This window comes from Lithobates pipiens, unplaced genomic scaffold (genome assembly GCF_037356315.1).
Source record: "Lithobates pipiens isolate NorthernLeopardFrog02 unplaced genomic scaffold, aLitPip1_a1.2 Scaffold_27, whole genome shotgun sequence".
Taxonomy (NCBI): domain Eukaryota; kingdom Metazoa; phylum Chordata; class Amphibia; order Anura; family Ranidae; genus Lithobates; species Lithobates pipiens.
Genome location: NW_027507788.1, coordinates 135,443,152 through 135,462,037, shown reverse-complemented (window position 1 = coordinate 135,462,037; position 18,886 = coordinate 135,443,152). Strand labels below are relative to the sequence as shown.

Here is an 18,886-nt window from a genome sequence, read left to right as displayed (position 1 = left end):
ATGTCCGTGATAGGCGGAACACAGGCTGCTGGGAAATTCAGTGTTCCGCCTATCACAGGCGAAGGCGGAGCCGGAGGCGCGGCTTTTGAATAGAATGGCCGCTGTCTGTCTGCTCGACACGCTGATCGAGCGGGCAGACAGCGATGACTCGAGTATAAGCCGAGGGGGGCACTTTCAGCCTCAAAAAAGAGGCTGAAAATCTCGGCTTATACTCGAGTATATACGGTATAATAGTAATTCAAAAATAAAATTCATGGGCGAGTGCTCGACCTGAACAAAGGCCGTGTGTTTTGGGGGTCTGTTCACCCGCCAATGCATGTCTCAGGTAAGGACGTGCACCTGTCCGTTCAGCTGCTCTGTCCCCATTCAGTTACATAGGCTGACTGCACGCAGCGCCGGACGCATAAATTACTAATTTGTGCGATATGTCCCAGTGCCCATGTGAATAAAGCATTTTTTTTTAAATAGTGCCCATAACAAATTCTGAATAGTGCATTATGTTGTCTTGTGTGGAGGTTTCCTATACAGATCATGGTATTACCAAGAGGAAATACACCAATCATCCAATACATACATACACAATAACAGACCACTCAATATCAAATTTAAAATTTTATTTTTTAAATACTATATATTTATTTATGTGTGAGATTTCACTCTCCACAGCCCTACCACATGATGATCAGTCACAGACATAACAGGGGGATCAGAACACTATCTTCTTTAGTCACAAAATGGTTGCAAAACCAAGGTAAAGCAAAGTGTAAAAAAACAACATCCAAAAAAACTGTGAAGATTCTGCCAAATATCTGAAATTCAAGTGGATGCATTCTGTGTGGAAGATTACAACAGCCTGTTTATATACCTTCTAGAAGCAGCTGTGACTGCACTGTACAGACTAGAGCAGCTTAGAAAATTGGCCATGGAAAACTGTTGTATGGGAGCCCTGCTTACCTAAGATCTGCGGAACTTACGATGACCTTGTGTTCTACTATGAGGTCAGGCCTGCCAACAAATGGGTAAAGTACAAGTTGTACAGCTATTTGATTTAAATCATTAACATTCAATGCTGCACTTTTAGGCAATGCCCCGAGATGGTTTTAATGGTAGCAGCTTAAAGAGCTACCCCCCCCCCCCCCCCCCCCAACACTGTCTGCCATGGTTCTATTGCCAGTCTGGTCTTCACTGCTGTTCAGGATTCCTGTAGAGAAATGCTTTCCACCCCAGTACAGCCATGACAGGCTGGAAGTTTGTGTTTTCATCCAAACTATTTCTGTTAGAAGACCTAAAACGTTCCTGTGGAGAATCCATCAGTGGGATACATAATACAGAACTTCTTTGCCCTGTAGTAGGTCCTCCATAGGAATGTGTAGAAAAAAAAAACAAAAACTGTAGCCTCTCATCTGGTTACAACTGTACAGTGGGCACTGCGGCATTGTAGACACAGCAGGAGCCCTACTTCTTTCAAAGCTGATAAATATGTTCTGGGTAGACGTGCCCTTTAAATCATAAACCAACTTCCCGCGCACACTATTGGCTTGCATTATGTGGACTGATTTGTTTGCTACAATACAGTGATAAGACTATTTCTGCTTTTAGTTTATTTCAACCTTTTTTTTATGAATTGTGTGTTCACCAAAAAGGTTGCTCTGCAATGTAAGCACAAGCAAGTAAGTTAGACAGAGTTACATAAACATTAACAGTAAATCTTGCTGGAAGACACCAGATAAGAACATACCGATTTGGTGAATGGCACGGACATCAGAGTAGGCATAGACCAATTGGTTACAGTAGTACTGGGCAACCATAGTACACAGTTAGACAAAAAATTTCAAACTATTATTACACTTATGGTATGGTATAAGGGCCTTCAGCCTGGTACACTCACCATTTCCAATGTTTGACTTAACTGTTCTATGAGGAGGTGAAAACACTTTCAGTTGTGTCCAAAAGAAATGAAAGCTATGAGGGGCTTGGTGGACTGGAGTGAGACTAAAAGGTAAAGGGGCTTTAGCCAAATACAAAATGGCTGGGCTAGGCTGAACCAAAGGTTTTGATCTTGGTCACTACTGTCCCCCTTCAGCTATCTTCTAGAGCTCCCACGATCTAAAGATGGATCTTTATCCTAAAGTAAAACGACTCCACTGCAAACATATAATATTTGACCAAGAATATGGAAAAAATGTATATAGAAAGCTCTGTACTCAAATTGGACTTGGCCTTTTAAAAACTCTTCAGATAGCATTCTGGACCCACCAAGCATTTACCAGCCTGCAATAATAACATGCCGGTGTTCAGTTGACTTGATGGAGCTTAGAAAAGTCTACAGACCTAGGGAAACAATACAGATCAGTTCCTCTTGTAATATATTTCTTCTCAACAAATAATCTTTGTAACAACCTTGGTTTTAGAGTTAAGAGAGTTTAGTTCCTCTCCTCAATGAGAGAGTTGGTAGGGCTGCTGAGATCACTTGGGCTGCTGGGGTTGGTGGGAGTGCTTGCGTTGCTAGCATTACTAGAGATGCTGGCATCTATTGAGCCCTTTTTGGAGCGTTTATTCCACTCAGGAACTGGCCCCATAGAGGACATGGCCGCCGACTTGATGTTCTGACGATCTTTCTCTGCCTCTTCTTCCTCATCATATCTCTCGTCATCTTCTGTTTCACTGTGATGCGGGCTGGAGTGGCGGGACAGGGAAGGAGAGGGCGGCACAGATGCTGGACGTGGATAGCGGAAGCCTGCGGTCTAAAAAATGGAACAAAGACAAGTTCAGATCTTGGTCGGTTAGGCTAGTGCTAGGTTAGAAGATCCAAAGTCAAAGAGCTGGATTCATACCAGATCAGACTATATACAGTATCTATATAGCAGGTGTGAAAGAGCCAGACAGAAATTATGTGTCTACATACAACAGATGAATACTGTATATACAACTTAGAGTATAGTCAGGCAGTTTCCTGTCTCAGAATGATGTGGCACATGTGTAATACTATATACTTTCACTTTACAGCACAGACAATTGAAGAATCTAACCAACCCCTGAAGCAATTCTGCAAGAATCTTTCTCAGTCCCCTCTAAGAAACAGCCCAGTTTTTATAAGAAAGGAAAAACAAACAGGAACTTTTGCTTGCTCTTATTGGGCAATTTATGGCTACTTTTATAGTGCCAACTTTGGAAACATAAGGTACAAAATCCAAAGTAAGTCAAATTCTGTGTGTATGCAAAGGGCATCAACAAAACATGTAACAAAGTCCAAATAGATTAAAAAAAACAAAAAAAACACAAAGCACACACACAAAAAAAACATGCAACTTCGCAAATACGAGCAAGAAGCACCATATTCTTTGACTAGTTACGTGAACCTCTCCCATCCTCTGGTACTCTCTACCTCGATCTGTCCAGCGATCTCCTACTCTGGCTGCCTTTAGGCGATCCCTGAATGCTCATCTCTTCAGGGAAGCCTATCATGCCGCCAACTAATCTTTCATCACTTCCATCAGCTCATCCCTCACAGTTATAACCTTTTGTACCACTTTCCCCACCCTATTAGATTGGAAGCTCTTATGAGCAGGGCCCTCTTAGCCCTCTTGCATTTTATTGTATTGTAACTGCACTGTCTCCCTTTTTATATTATAAAGCGATTTGTAAACTGTTGGTGCTATATAAATCCTGTATAATAATAATATCAATAGCTCAGATCCCATTACTCACCTTGGTAGTAAAGATGGCATCTAGAACTGCTCAAGAATGCTATGCTTTTATGTGATCAAAATTATGAATGTCAATTATGCATGATAAAACATAGTAGAAGTCAAGTAGGCTTCAAGTACTTGTTGGAGGGGAATTTTGATTTGTACATTTTTTTATCTTGGAGAACAGTACAGAACACAAAACTTATATTCATAGACCAGTGGTTATATGCAGGCTACCTTTGGGTGACTGGACACTGGCAACAACTTCCTAGGGCCACTCTTAGGCAGGCCATACAGGATTTGAATCTCTGCCGCTTCAGCAAGAACCGGCTGAGATTCGAACAGTGTATGGGCAGGCCGAATGTACCAAGTTGATTGATCGATCGACTTGGGTAAAACCAGCATGCTGGGTTTTAAGCGTGATCATCTCTAGCGGCGGCTGTAGCTGCTAGCAATAACCACTGTCTTCTCCCAGCAGAGACAGCTGGTTGCCAGAAAGAAATTTGGTCCGTGGATGGCCAGCCTTAGTACACTGATAAAACCCTGCCTACTTTATGAGATGAATTTATCAAAGAGGGGAGAGGCCAATGTCATGTACTGTACTGAAAGATAACTAGTTTACAGGCAACTCAAAGTTTGTATCATCTTAATTGCACTGTACAGGACACAAGTCTTGTATCCCTAGACAAAAGGACATCCCCAAGCGATAAACTGAGGGGATGGGCAATAATATAGCAAACAGAACCCTTAACAGGTCCACAAAAAACAAAGGTTAAGAACTCAAACACTCAGATGACAGCTTGAAGCACCTTGCAGTCAAAGGTCACATTTGCTGAGGCCTGAACATCCATCTGGTAGAACTTGGAGAACATGTGAAAAGTGGCAGTGGCAGCCTTGCAAGTTTGAAATACAGATGATTGATGCTAAAAATTCCAAGAGACACTGTGAGCCCTAGTGGATTGAGCTCTGATGGGTAAGGGAGGAACACTTTCCTTTAAGAAAAATAAATAAATAAATCCCCCTCTGGGTGTTCAATGTACCTTGATAATTATTAAATTATTAAAATCCTTGTAATCAGCTGCTATAACTGCAGGGTTTTAATAAGGAAAATTGCAGGGTCTGCATCCCTTTAGATGTGATTTCCTATTGGGAGTATTTCACCAAAAAAAAAAAAACAGGATTTTTATAACAGCTTACCTGTAAAATCCTTTTCTTTGATGTACATCAGGGGACACAGAGCCATAGTAGTTACTAGGTGGATTATATATCGGACTGACATGTGATGGACACTGGCACGGCCCTAAGGCAAGGGGTGTACTCCCTATATAACCCCTCCCACTACCGGGAATCCTCAGTTTTGTAGCCAAGCAATACAAGTGTATACCAAGAAGGGAGGGACCTCTGTGTCCCCTGATGTAGATCAAAGAATAGGATTTTACATGTAAGCGGTTTTAAAAATCCTGTTTTCTTTTCTTACATCAGGGGACACAGAGCTATAGTAGTTACTATGTGGGATGTCCCATAGCAATGGCAACTGAAGGGAGGGAGACAACAAAAAACAGGAGGCCAGAGGGCTCATACTGCAGCCTGCAGTATACTGCGCCCAAAGGCAATATCCTCGTGACCTTTAATATTGATTTGATAAAATATGATTAACGTATGAACCGAAGACTAAGTCGCGGACTTACAGATCTGAGCCAGAGGCCTGATGATGCACCACCCAATAGGCACTACTCGCCCTGGATGAGTGTGCTCTAGCATAAGGAGGAAGAATTTTCTTCTCAAGTCGAAGCTTGAACAATCACTAGACAAATCCATTTGGAAAATAGTAGATTTAGACACTGCCTGTCCACATATTGAACCTTCTGGCAGTACAAATAAAACATGTGTTTTGCGAACCTGAGCAGTCGCCTTTAACTATAGATCGCCTTTAAATAGACTCTGATCGCTCTTACTACATCAAGGGAATGTAGTGCTTTCTCTTCCCTAGATTGAGGCTCTGGGGAGAAAGAAGCAAGGATAATATCCTGGTTTGAATGAAAAAAATAAATAAAAAGGGGGGGGGCGTGACCGGAAGTGCTGGGGAGAGGACGCATCTCGGCTGAGCTCCGCCGGCCGGGAGTTAATCCTCCTCCATCCGCCGTTCCAAGGCAAGATTCAGGCCGGCGGGCACCTCAGCCTACTCCCCAAGAGTCCCGGGAACGTTTTTATCCCGATATTACTGCTCCGGTCCGGCCGGAGCCCCGCGATTAGGCCCGAGGCCTGCCGCATTGCCTGGACGCCGGCCGCCATCTTGCGGCCTACAGGGACGCCGGAGCCTCCGCGCTCGCGTACCGCGGGCCGCGCGGACAGCGGTGACACGCACCCACCCAGCGGGTGTCGGAGGAGCCCCCCTGAGGCCTGGGAGTGGAATTCGGTGGAGGGGACTGGTGCTGGCAGCCTGCACACTACCACTGAGGACACACTGCAGACTGAGGTAGGCGGTGGCCATCTTGGTACACCCAGTCCACCATTACAGGCCCCTCACACTTCCTAAGGCACTTTCTGCTCCCCCCCCCTGTACTGCATACCATCCACCCAGTATATAGAGGCCCTGGAGGGCCTAGTGATGGACATGTGATAACGTACACCTTAACTGGGAGTGCATACGCGGTAGCAGGGAAAATGGCAACGTAATTCCCTAGCACCGCGCCGTCGGAACTTTACACTTGGCTGATAAGGCATATTCATCTAGCATTTCTTGTCACATCTGCCCCAACTACTGCATGCGCTTTTGGGCTACTGGCGGGTATGTATAATACACCCCGGAACCGTCCCCGCAACAGATCACAGCAGAAATCCTCTCCGGTCCGTGGGAAGGCGAAAGGGAAGGGTAAGATGGCGCCCGAACCGCCGGAACCTGATGACACCACACAGCACTCTGACGATAGCCTGTCACAGTTTCCCTCTAACCTAGCCAGCCCTGTGGACACTAACTCTGATGTTTTGCTACAGAAATTCCGCACCATAGTAAGGGACGAGATCACCTCGGCCTCTCGTAAACTGTCTGCTGAACTGGTGAAGGGTCTTAAGGAGCTAGGCCACCGCACTAATCAGTTGGAGGAACGGATGGACCTAACAACCACGGTACTGGAGGGTCATGAGGAAGAGGTGGAGAAACTGAATGCGGAACTTGTAACACTCCAGGACAAACTTGAGGACTCGGAAAATAGGGCCCGCAGAGGAAATTTGCGTATTCGCGGCCTCCCAGAGACCATTACGGATCTCCAGGGTACAGCTACAGCATTCTTTCAGGAGCTTGCGCCTGATATTCCCACGGAACGCCTGGAATTCGACCGGATCCATAGGTCCCTCGCTCCCAAACCAACTGAGGGCCCCCCCAGAGATGTGATTATAAAATTTCACTTCTACAGAACCAAGGAACGACTTCTCCAGGCGGCCAGGGAATTACCGGACATTACATTCCAGGGAAACTCCCTCCAATTGTTCGCAGATCTTTCCCCGGTCACTATCGCTAAACGGCGGAATATGAAGCCCTATCTGCAAATCCTGCAAGCCAGAAACATCCGCTACCGGTGGGGGTTCCCCTTTAAACTCTCCTTTTATCATTTGGGACGTCAGTTTCATGCCTCATCTTTGCCGGATCTGAGGCGGCAATTCCAGGAGCTACAGTTTGACCTCCCTCCTTCTCAACCCGAAGCAGCAGTGGCCCGACCGGGTCCCTCTCGGGCCCCACCGAGATCCTCACAATCCTCACAGCACGGATCCCAAGCCCTCCGCACTCTCAAGGCTCAGAGGTTTCATGAAGCCTCTACAGACGGACATCGCTAGAAACATGTTGTCCCTACCTTTTGCAAGTTTGTGCTTTGTTTTTGTTCTTTTTCCCTGCCTTTGTACAGCAGAGAGACCTCAGCCTCTTGAACAAGCTGCGACTAACGCCACCAGGAGACTGGAGCAAGACACCTCCGACCCACGATACCGAGGAGTGGTAAGCTGGTCGGTATTTGATTACAGTCAGACTGTGCTGGTTTTCAACTCTGGACGGTAAAGATCCACCTTGCCAGCTGCTGATGACTGGCAGGGAACCTGTTTTGGTCCTTTTATTTATTTATTTATTTTTTTTGGACAAATGATGCACTTTTGGTATTGACTGCCGCCGTCCCCCCCCCCCCCTGATCGTATAGGCTTTTTCAAATCCTCATTCCCTTTTCTACCCCCCCCTTTTTTTTTTTTTTTTTTTCTCTCCTCTTCCCCCCCCCCCCCCCCCCCCCTCGCCCCTCATGGCCCTGATCTCTGTATACTGAGGCATTGTTTGGGTTCCACTTAGCTGACACCGGGTTCATGTTGATTATTTATGGACAGGGGGTCACCACATGTATTGACCTGTTTTTTTTTGGGGGGGGGGGAGGGGGGATGGTGAAATTTTTCTCTTTTTGTCTTTAGTTATTGTTTTCAGTTTTTTACTAGCTCTTGGGGTTTACATCTATATGCCATTGTTGACATGTTCTTTATATTCATGGTTATGGTTTCAGTTAAGCCAAGTGGTCTCCGATGGACCACTGCACCCTCATGATGTGGTACTTGATCCGAACTAACGTTCGAATCAACACCCGACCAGGTAGTGGGATGGTTAACCCACGACTCATAGCAACCTTAATGTTACAGAGTTATTTGTTCACAGCATTGCATGACTCTACCACCTTTCCTGATGTGATACATTACTTCTTTCTTCCCTCTCTATCTTCACTGCTTCTATCCCTTTTTTTCCCCTCTGGGTTCGCAGGGCGTGTGCTCTGGTTCAAGGTTGATGGCCATTCAGTGCGGTCCCAATGACGATTAACTGGTTGTCCCTGAATGTTCAGGGCATGAACTCACCCCATAAGAGGGTGAAGATTTTTAAATATCTGCGCAAGCAACAAATTGACATTGCTTGTTTACAGGAGACACATTTTTCCGAGACCTCTCATCCTAGGTACTTCGATGCTCAGTTCCCCCAGGTATTTTTCGCAAATGCTCCCACTAAACAAAGGGGGGTTCTCGTGGCTTTTCGAAAATCTGTTCCATTTAGTTGCACTAAACAGATTGCAGACCCTAACGGACGGTACCTTTTGCTCCAAGGCACCATTCATGACACGGAGGTTACCATACTTACGTACTATGCCTCGAATGTAAATCCGGGGCCTTTCTTGACCCATGTCTGCGCCCTGCTTATGTCACACTGCAGGGGCACCCTCCTTCTTTCGGGTGACTCGAATCTTATATTAAATCCCAAACTAGATAAGCATCCGCCCGAGAGAAATGGACAATCGGCGGGGGCTAAGAAATTTGCGTCCTCCTTCCTGGCGCTGGACTTGGTCGACCTGTGGAGGGAGTGTCATCCACAGGGCAGGGACTACACCCATTACTCTCACCCCCATCAGGTTCACTCACGGATAGACCATATGTTTATGCTCAGACGTCATCTTCCGTTGGTGGTATCGGCTTCAATTTTGGCTGTCCCTTGGTCGGATCATGATCCAGTGTTAGTAGTCTGTCACTCTATCCTAGATAGACCTCGGTTTTCTCCCTGGGTGATGAATGATTCCCTTCTTTCACATGCGGGGGTGACAGCAGATATTGTTAAGGCTTCGGAGGACTACTTTCGTGAAAATTTGGGCTCGGTGCAGTCTCCGGTGGTCCTTTGGGAGGCTTATAAAGCGGTGTTGCGGGGTCGGATAATTGGTCTGGCTTCGGCCCGTAAGAGGGCTAGAGAAGCAAAGCAGAAAGAGCTTGAGTCCCGATTGGTGTCTCTATCAGAGAACTTTAAACAATCCCCCACTCCGGGCAACCGCAAGTTGCTGGAATTAGCTAGATCGGAGCTTGATCTGTGTCTCACGGAGGGCGCTGAGCGTGTATTGCGCTGGTCCCGCCAGAGGTGGTATGTGAGAGCAAATAGGCCAAACCGTATGTTAGCTAACAGACTCCGAACCTTTGCTCCTAGATTGAACCCGATAACCCTACGGGATCGACACAATGTCCTATCGGGAAACCCAAAGCATGTCCTGGAGGAATTCGCGTTTCGCCTTGCGAAGCTATACGAGGCACCAGGGGGGAGTGTGGCTCGGGGCACGGCGGACTTCCTGGAAAGCCTTTCGCTCCCATCCTTAACGGAGGCTCACGTTACCCTCATGGACAGAGATATTCTGCTCTCCGAAGTTCTACAAGCAATAAAAGAACTCAAGGTGGGCAAACGTCCTGGGCCTGACGGGTATACTGCGCTTTTTTATAGGAAGCTGGCATCGGTGATAGCTCCCCACCTGGTGGCAATGTACAATTCGGTGAAAAACGGCTATCCTCTCACCCCTGATCTTCTGACAGCAAATGTGGTGATGATTCCTAAACCGGACCGTGACCACTCATCTTGGGCCAATTTCAGGCCTATCTCACTCATTAATGTAGATATGAAACTCTTGACAAAAATCCTGGCGAATCGATTAAACTCTTTTCTTCCCCGGTTAATAAAAAAAGATCAGGTGGGCTTTGTACCTCAGAGACAGGCGGGAGATGCAATACGACGTATAGTTCAACTCCAACATATAGCCCAGACTCGCTCTCTGGAATCCATGCTTCTCTCCCTTGATATAAATAAGGCCTTTGACTCCTTATCCTGGCCCTATCTCATGTCTGTCCTACGGCATTATGGATTCGGGACTTCCTTTATGGCTTGGATGTCTGCTCTATATGATTCCCCTCGAGCAAAAGTTAAATATTATGGATTTGAATCCCCCATGTTTAATGTCAGCAGGGGAACCGTCAGGGGTGTCCACTGTCTCCCCTTCTTTTTGTGTTGGCACTGGAACCTCTGGCGGAGGCAATCAGAGCTCATCCAGATATCAAGGGCATAGAAATAGCAGGTTGCCCCCACAAGATTTCCTTATTTGCAGACGACATTCTTCTTTCTGTCACCTCTCCTAGAACTTCCTTGCCAAATTTACACGCATTGTTGCAAACCTTTGCGTCTCTCTCAGGACTCCAGATTAACTCATCTAAATCGAAGGCATTGTCGACTAACCTCTCTGCGGAGTTACTGAGGGACTTGCAATCGGCCTTTCCTTACCAGTGGGTCTCCTCCTTGCCTTATTTGGGAATCCATCTCACATCAACATATCAGGCTTTATATCAGGCGAATTATCCACCATTATTCACGAAATTAACGGATATGTTGTCGGCGTGGTCCTCTTTGCCACTCTTTCGTGGTTTGGGAGAATAACGGCCGTCAGAATGGCGTACCTTCCGAAGCTACTTTACTATTTTAGGGTTCTCCCCGTCCCGATTCCCTCCCACGTCCTCAATACCCACCAGCATAGGATCCTGCAATTTATCTGGGGATCGTCTCGCCCCCGTATTAATAAACAAATCCTGTTCGCCAGCAGACGTGATGGGGGCCTCTCGGTCCCGAATATAAGAGACTACTATGTAGCTGCCACCATTGCTCCGCTCTCTCACCTCCATGAGACGTATCAACTCCCGCTATGGGCGGCTATTGATCTGCTTGAGACTGACCCCATCCCAATCTCTTCATTACCATGGCTCCCACCTGTACATCGCCCTAAGATAACGGGGCCTTGTATGATTCATACGCTGCGAGTTTGGGACTCGGTGAAGTACTCGGCGGGACTGGCTTCCCCCCATCTCCCACTGTTGCGGCTTTTGCGTTGCCCGCTTTTCCCTCCGGGTCTTGATCACCCAGCGCAATTCAAGTGGTGGACCATTAATGGATTTGGCGACGTACATTCCTTGCTTACTCCCACTAGGATTTTAACATATAATGTTCTGCGCTCGTCGCATGACCTGCCGCTGCGAGAATATTACAGATATCTGCAGATCCGTCATTTCCTCCAGAGTCTCCTTAGATCGCAGGACGCCCCTTACAGGTTGACACCGTTTGAGAGCATCTGCAGATCCAGGCCCCATTCTCCTGGTCTGATATCTATGATTTACTCGGCTCTGATCTCTAAGAGGAGACCTCCAGTGCGGACTTATCATTTGCAATGGGAGAGGGAGTTTGGGAGGAAGCTGGATCCGGAGGACTGGCGGGCAATGACCCTAACCATATCCAAATGCTCACGCAACGTAGTAATTCTGGAAAATGCATATAAGGTGTTATACCGGTGGTATTACACCCCGGTTCGCCTGGCTCGCTTTGCCCCATCCTATTCCCCTCTTTGTTTCAGGGAGTGTGCACAAGAGGGCACTATGGCCCATATTTGGTGGACGTGCCCGCGGGTGTGCAGACTATGGGTCAGGGTGTATGCATTGCTCCGTAGCCTGCTTCGAGTAAATCTTAAAAGGGATCCGTTTGAGGCGCTCCTTGGCAAACCAATCAATGCGCTATTGCGCCCAGAGCGCCAATTGGCGCAACATCTTTTTACTGCAGCTAAATTGACAATAGCCAGAGCATGGAGAACCCAAGCCCTGAGCTTCGAGGCAGTTAAGAATCGGCTAAATGAGGTTATGGTCAACGAAAAATTGTCTTCTGTTCTTTCTGACACTCATGCCAAGTTTCTACGTGTCTGGCAGCCCTGGATCGCGTATCATTATTCTCCTAGATTCGATGTCGCTATATTGTCATTGTAAGAATCGGCTGTGCATACCCTGTGAGCCCAATCTCTTCCCCCCCTCCCCTCTCTTTTCCTCAACCACCCCCTCTTTTTTTCTTCTCTTTCTTTCTTTGCTCTTTCCAGTTTACAGTAGATGGTTACTATGGGCTGTCAAAGTATTGAACGACAAGCTTCTGTTGCAGTCATGTGAACACCCGGGTCCACCCGGACACAGAAAATGTTGGCATCGTTTGGGCAACAGCCTGCTTTACTTAATATTATACTGTGAAACACCTGAACTGTGATTTTTATGAAAGCCTATTGTATTCGAATGCACTTAATAATAATAAAAACTTTTGTAAAATAAAAAAAAAATAAAAAAAACGTACCACTTTCGGTAGGACTTCAGGATGAGAACAAAAAAACACCCCCCCTTATGCATGATCAAATATGGCTCTTTACAAGACAGAGCTGCTAGTTCAGATACTCTTCCAGCAGAAGAAATGGCAACCAGAAAGATTATCTTTCTTGTCAAAAGAACCAAGGAATTTCTCGTAAAGGTTCAAGTGGCTGATTCAGCAAAGCTGATAAGCCAATTCTCCATTCCTGAAATGAAAATTGCCGATAGGCAAGGAATGTTGTGTTCTGTCCAAGCTAGAACATTATTCACCCCTTTTTGGGCTGCACAACCTCTCATGTCCCCCTGGTGATTGATGTAAGCCATCGCCTAGTCAGACTGAATCCTGACAGGACAGTCCCATAGTCTGACCGTCCCAGATTCTAGGGCCAGACATACTGCCTGAATCTTCCAAAAAAAGTTGATAGGCAAGGTCCCCTAATCTGCACCATCTCCCCTGGACAGAATCTTTTTCCAGGGCTGCTCCCCAGCCTATAAGGCTGGCATCTGTTGTTAACACCTTCCAGGATAAAGATGTAACCTTTTGCTGGAAAACCACCACCAATTTAGGCACTGACTTATGTTGGGAGCCAAGCGTATTGGAAACAAAACAAGGCCTGAACCTTTTTATTCCAGATCGACAGGATGGTGTTTTGAAGCAGTTTTTTGAGTAAAAACTGCGCGCAAGAGATGGCCTTGAAGGAGGCCACCATTTCCCCTAAAAATCTCCTGCACAGTCAAATGGAAGGAATTTTCCTTTGTTTTGGCAAGTTGAATTAGTCCTACAATGGAATCGATTCTTGTCTGGGGTAAGAAGACCTTGAATACAGTGATCAGACTCTGGTTTTGGACCGGAAACTGAATGAGCTATTAAAAAGTAGATCTTCTAAATAGGCTAGGACCGTTATGCCTTGAGCCCTTAATCTGGCTAAAGGAGGTGCCAAAATCTTTCAGAACACTCGTGGTGCTGTGGCTAAGCCGAATGGCAGGGCAACAACTGAAAAGATAATTTTATATTTCAAAATGCAGAAATTTCTGGTTAGCGTGAAAATTTGGCACATGGAGATATGCCTCTTTGATATGGATTACAACTCCCCTCCTTGCAGGATGGACACAACCGATCGAATTATGAAAGGATCAGACGTTTAAGTGCCCACTCAGATCTTCGAGATATAGAATGGGTCTTACCTCTCTATTTGGTTCTGAAACCCTAAAAGCTTTGAGCCAAAACCCCCTGTTCCACTAAGGGAACCTCTGATATTACCGACTGGGATAACCGCTGATCCAGAGTCCAGAAAAAACCTGCTTATTTCTCTGGATCCTTGGGAACATTCTCTGAGAAGACGGAAATTCTCGGAACTCTAGCCGTAACCTAGAGAAAAACAAATTGCAGAAATCCATCTCTTTACATTGTTCCTGCCAGATCTTGAGAATTGCAGGACCTTTTCCCTCACCTGAACGAGTGGGGATGCCCCTTCATGAGAAGGCTTTAGTGTTCTGCTTTGTGGGCTTTCTGCCCCAAGACCCTGGTGCTGCCCTTGGGGACTTTCCCTTGAATCTGACGGTTGTGGCCGTCGAGACTGCCTAGAGGCAGATGCCCCTGGCATAGGAGAGGCAGCACGATAAAAGGGGAAATGTTTGAACCTTTTTTTACTGGTAAAGAGAGCTTTACCCCATTAGAGGTCCTTTTGATGTACTTATCCAGATTGTCTCTAAATAGCCGTACCCCATGAAGGGGAAACAAACTGGCTAAGAGCTTTTTACACGGTGCTTAGGCTGATCAATATTTCAGCCACAGAACTCTGAGAGAATGCACTAGTCCAAGTATAAGCCATAAGGCTTAAATGATAGAGTCTTTCATAGCATCAACTGGGAGACATAGTGCATCAGATACACCATTGCCGGGTCTGTTGATCAGGCAGAATTTCAGGTATCTCCACAAACTGTTCCTTAATGGACTGAGCTACACCAACTGCAGTAAGAACCGGCTGCACTACTGAACTGTAAAAGACATACTGTTTTTAAAAGGAAGTTCCAAATTTTAATATGTTGGATGCTTTAACATCAGTGGATTATCCACCGGACATGTGAGACTCTGCTCACTGAAGTGATTGCAGCATCAATTGCTGGAACCCCCTCCTTTTCTTCATAGAAATCCTCTTTCATAGATAAAGTGTGGAGAATTTCTTGGGAGGATAATATTGTTTATCTGGATGTTCCCATTCAGAATACATAAGCTTTTTTTAGCCATGCATGAACAGGAAAAAACATCCCCAGATGGGGGAGTTTCTAATAAACCCAATTAGAGGTAGGTACCTCAAGAGCCTGTACTGCAGGCAGCAAAAAAGGTTGAGTAAGGGCGTACACAAGCAAGTGTCTTGTGATGCTACTCCTTCCATATTAGAATCCTCGGAAGAGGACAAGTATCTTGTAAATATTTAGGAAGATCTACCCGATCCCCAGCCTCCTGCACCTCAATAAGAGGGTCCTGAGGACTAGATGGGAATCTGCTATGTTTAGTCCCTCAATGGAGAGACATCATAGCATTAATCTTCTTTGCAATTTACAAATGGTAGAAGAAAAAAAAATCAGTTTGCGTGATATATACAGGGACTGAAGTGTTCTATGCAACAACAATTTCCACTGACGGCTCAATCTGACTAGCCATATCCCTCTCAGAGGAGGATGACATTCTTTTGGAAATGGATTCAGTTTACAGTGAAAATCTATGACCCCTAGAGAAGTTCCTGGTCCCATTACCCTTCATAGCCTGAAGCATAAAGCAGAGGCACTATGCAAAAGAATATACATTGCTAGGCTATAGTTCAGCACCATTAGCTGCTATTAAACCCAGCTTCAGTAAAGTATAGTGTGTCAAAGGAATAAGCCTGTGTTCACTAACCTGAACAAGCCATCCTCCTGCTCTGTCCCTCCACAGCCAGTAGCTTTCACATATACAGCGCTAAAATCAGCTTCCTCCATGTGAGACGCCGTTAGCCACGTTAGCAATATTGGGGGCACAGTTGGAGACCAGACCCCCTCCCTTCTTACCGGAGGATATGTTGCGGCTGGAGAAGAGGAAAGTGAAGGCTTCCTTGCTCTTTGCAGTGTCAGGACGGCGAGTGCTCAATACAGCTCCCAGTGGTGACACATAGGCATGAAAACATTATACACAGAAGGAGAAATTCCTGAGAAAATCTCCCTTACCTTATCCTCGCAGCTGGGTTTTATCAGAGCTAAAGACCCAATCTTCACCCTTCACGGTGGGCTCCGAGACCTTTTAGGAAACCTTCAGGAACCTGGGAACCTCGGGTTACCCACAATCCTGGACCTGCGACAGCACCCTGCCAGTAAAAGACTTTATGGCCTTACTACCAAAAAGTACTGGATCCCAGGGCCCAGCTCTCTAAGAAGCGTTCGCAAGCAAAACCTTGTTTCTTCAGACACGAGGCCCGGGTACCATTCATTTAGGCCATGAAAAGATATCAGAACGGATCCGGTCAGCATGGCTAGCCCTAGCAAGGATTACTTCCAGTGGAGCTCAGCACAGCACATCTTCACTCGTGATCAACACCTTAGACACTGGCAAAAAAAAATGAGGACTCCCAGTAGTGGGAGGGGCTATATATGGATTACACGCCTTGCCTTAGGGGCCTGCCAGTGTCCATCACCTGTTGGTCCAATATATAACCCACATAGTAACTACTATGGCTCTATGTCCCCTGATGCAAGAAAAGAAATTAGATTTGTCGCAGGGGATCTTCATTGGTTGCACGAAATCTGACATGTATCTTAGTGCAGACTTCTGGGAAAATCAGTAAGCCAACCACGCAAGCAGCAAATGAGGTTTCTGGGGAGGGTTCTGTATACATTTTTTACCCTTTAATGGCATAGGCCCTGAAAATAAGTGGTCTGATCCACCTGACAATGGTAAAACGGGAAGCAGGATGCCCTCTAAAAAAGACATACAGGCACTACAAAGGGGGACTCAGTTTTGATTAAGGCCATGGCTGCTAGGTAGATCCTGATAGCCCAGACCACATTCGAGCAGTGCAGGGAAATAATTTTGGCATGTTTTGGGGCAAGACAAAGGGGTAGCAGCACAACTGAGGTGGAAAGAAGAGGCCACCTTAGAAGGAAAGTCAGTCTTGGTCTTAAAATGTAAAAAGTAAACACTGTGGGTTACATCACTGGGCCTACTAAGAGTCCAGGCTACACACATCTGCACTTCTTGGGGTTCTGGGAACCATAAAAAGGGACAGATGCCCTGGACCTGCATAGCACCCTGTGGCTAACTACACATATTTCACTTATTGCCAAAGTGAGCACCTAAAACAAGATCCAGTGCCTGCAGCAAACATAGGCCAACCCACAGCGGGGTTTGGGTACGGTGCTCAAGGTATCACCGAAATATACTGATCCTGAAATTGCTAGAAGGCCCAAGGCAGTCAAATCTTGATAGAAGTGTCAGAAGACAAAATTAAATTGATTAAAAAGTAAACACTTCTCCATAGGAGAGCAGGAAAACTAACCCATTGCCAAAGGACACTAGCAAAAAAATCTCATGGATTGCGTTGTATTAAGTGTGCGCTAGGGGTGACCCTAGCAAGTTTTTGCCAGCGTCCAATCACCTGAAGGTAGCCTGCATATAACTGATGTCTTAGGATTTCAAAAGGATATTCAGTGTCCTGTACTGTACGATTATAGCATTATTAAAGGCAATTTTTTAATTTTTTTTAATTCAATCTTATTCTATTGAGATTCAAAGATTGTACAGTAGATATACGTGTTCATTCAATATCACATAAACAGAGATATACAGTAAATCCTTGCAACATTGGTGTCATACCATCTCACGGTTTAGATCATTTCTGAGCTTCGACTGTTAGTGTGTTATATAAGCCGGTATACCTACAGCCTCTATTCTGACTTATTAAGGGTAGGTGAGCACCGCTATCTACTCAACGAGTGGTGCTCACTCATTCCAGATAGGCTAGGGCTTTTTTTTTTTTTTTTGCTGTGCTGAATGTGTTTTCTCTGATGGGAAAGCTCTGTGTGTGCCACCATTCCGGTCTGATGAGACTATAGATTGTGAATTAGGTGATCGTGTAAAACTGCAACATTTAAAAGGGAAAAGTGGGTGGGGATAGAGGGGTCAAGGCAGTAAGGAATGCAGAAATTGAGAGACATTCCACTCTGGCTATACAGGTGCTTCGGTGGAGAGAGGCCCATAGAATAAATTCTGAGTATCATCGAAAAACATAGACCACGAGGTCCAGGTCTTGGAGAATTGCTCCTCTTTACCCATTTCCTGCGACAACATTCGTTCCAAACTATTGATTTGGTCCACTTCAATTGCCCAATCCCCCAGGGAAGGCATGCTCATCGACTTCCAATGTCTGGGCAGAACCGTTCTAGCAGCCGCCAGAAAGCGTTGCAAAACGTCTTTTTTGACCGATTTAAGTGGTCCAGGGAGCAAAGATAGCACAACTAGCTTAGGAGAGGGTGTGATTGAGGTCGCCATGAGTCTGCAGTACAAGTCGAGGATCTTTTGCCAGAACCTCTACACGGGGGCATTCCCAAATGTGAAGTAAGGTTCCCTTGGATGACAAACAACGCCAACAGGTATCTGGGAGCGCCGGGTTTATCCAGTGCAAAGTCGAGGGGCATCTGTACCAACAGTTCAACAACTTGAAACCTTTTTCTTGAGCTTTGGAGACCAAGGATATTTTGTGAGTCAGAATAAAGAACTTCTGCCAGTCTACAGGTGAAATGGAGTGACCCAACTCTTCCTTCCAGGCCTGTGTGTATGGGGGGGGGGGGGGGGGGGGGTAAAATGGGGGTTGCCGAGACTGGAAGGTTCTTTACCTTACTGCAGCAAGGTAAAAAAAAAAAAACTCATTAAAGCGGAGATCCACTTAAAAAAATTACAATTAAAAAAAAACGTTTAATAATAGGACACTTAAAGCGGAGGTCCACCCTAAAGTGGACCTTCCGCTCATCGGAACCCTCCCCCCCTCCGGTGCCACAATCGGCACCTTTCAGGGGGGAGGGGGGTGCAGTTACCTGGATAATCCAGGTAACTGCACCCACTTCCGGGATAGCTCTCTGCGGAAAGGGGCGTAACGTACGCCCCTTTCCGCAAGTGCCCCACTGCCTGCTGGGAAACACACAGATCCCAGAGGCAGCGGGGAGCGTCCTTATTGCGCAGCGCGATTCAC

General features: G+C 46.1%; 1 protein-coding gene across 1 annotated transcript in view; it reads right to left on the bottom strand.

Annotated features, from left to right (window-relative positions):
* Positions 1-599: 599 nt before the first annotated feature.
* Positions 600-18,886, bottom strand: part of GYS1 (glycogen synthase 1) — a 101,877-nt gene continuing 83,590 nt past the window's right edge. The window contains exon 16 of the mRNA XM_077457507.1: positions 600-2,744. Within this exon, the coding sequence (XP_077313633.1) occupies positions 2,424-2,744 (321 nt within the window). The 3' untranslated portion in view covers positions 600-2,423. The remainder of the gene's footprint in view (positions 2,745-18,886) is intronic.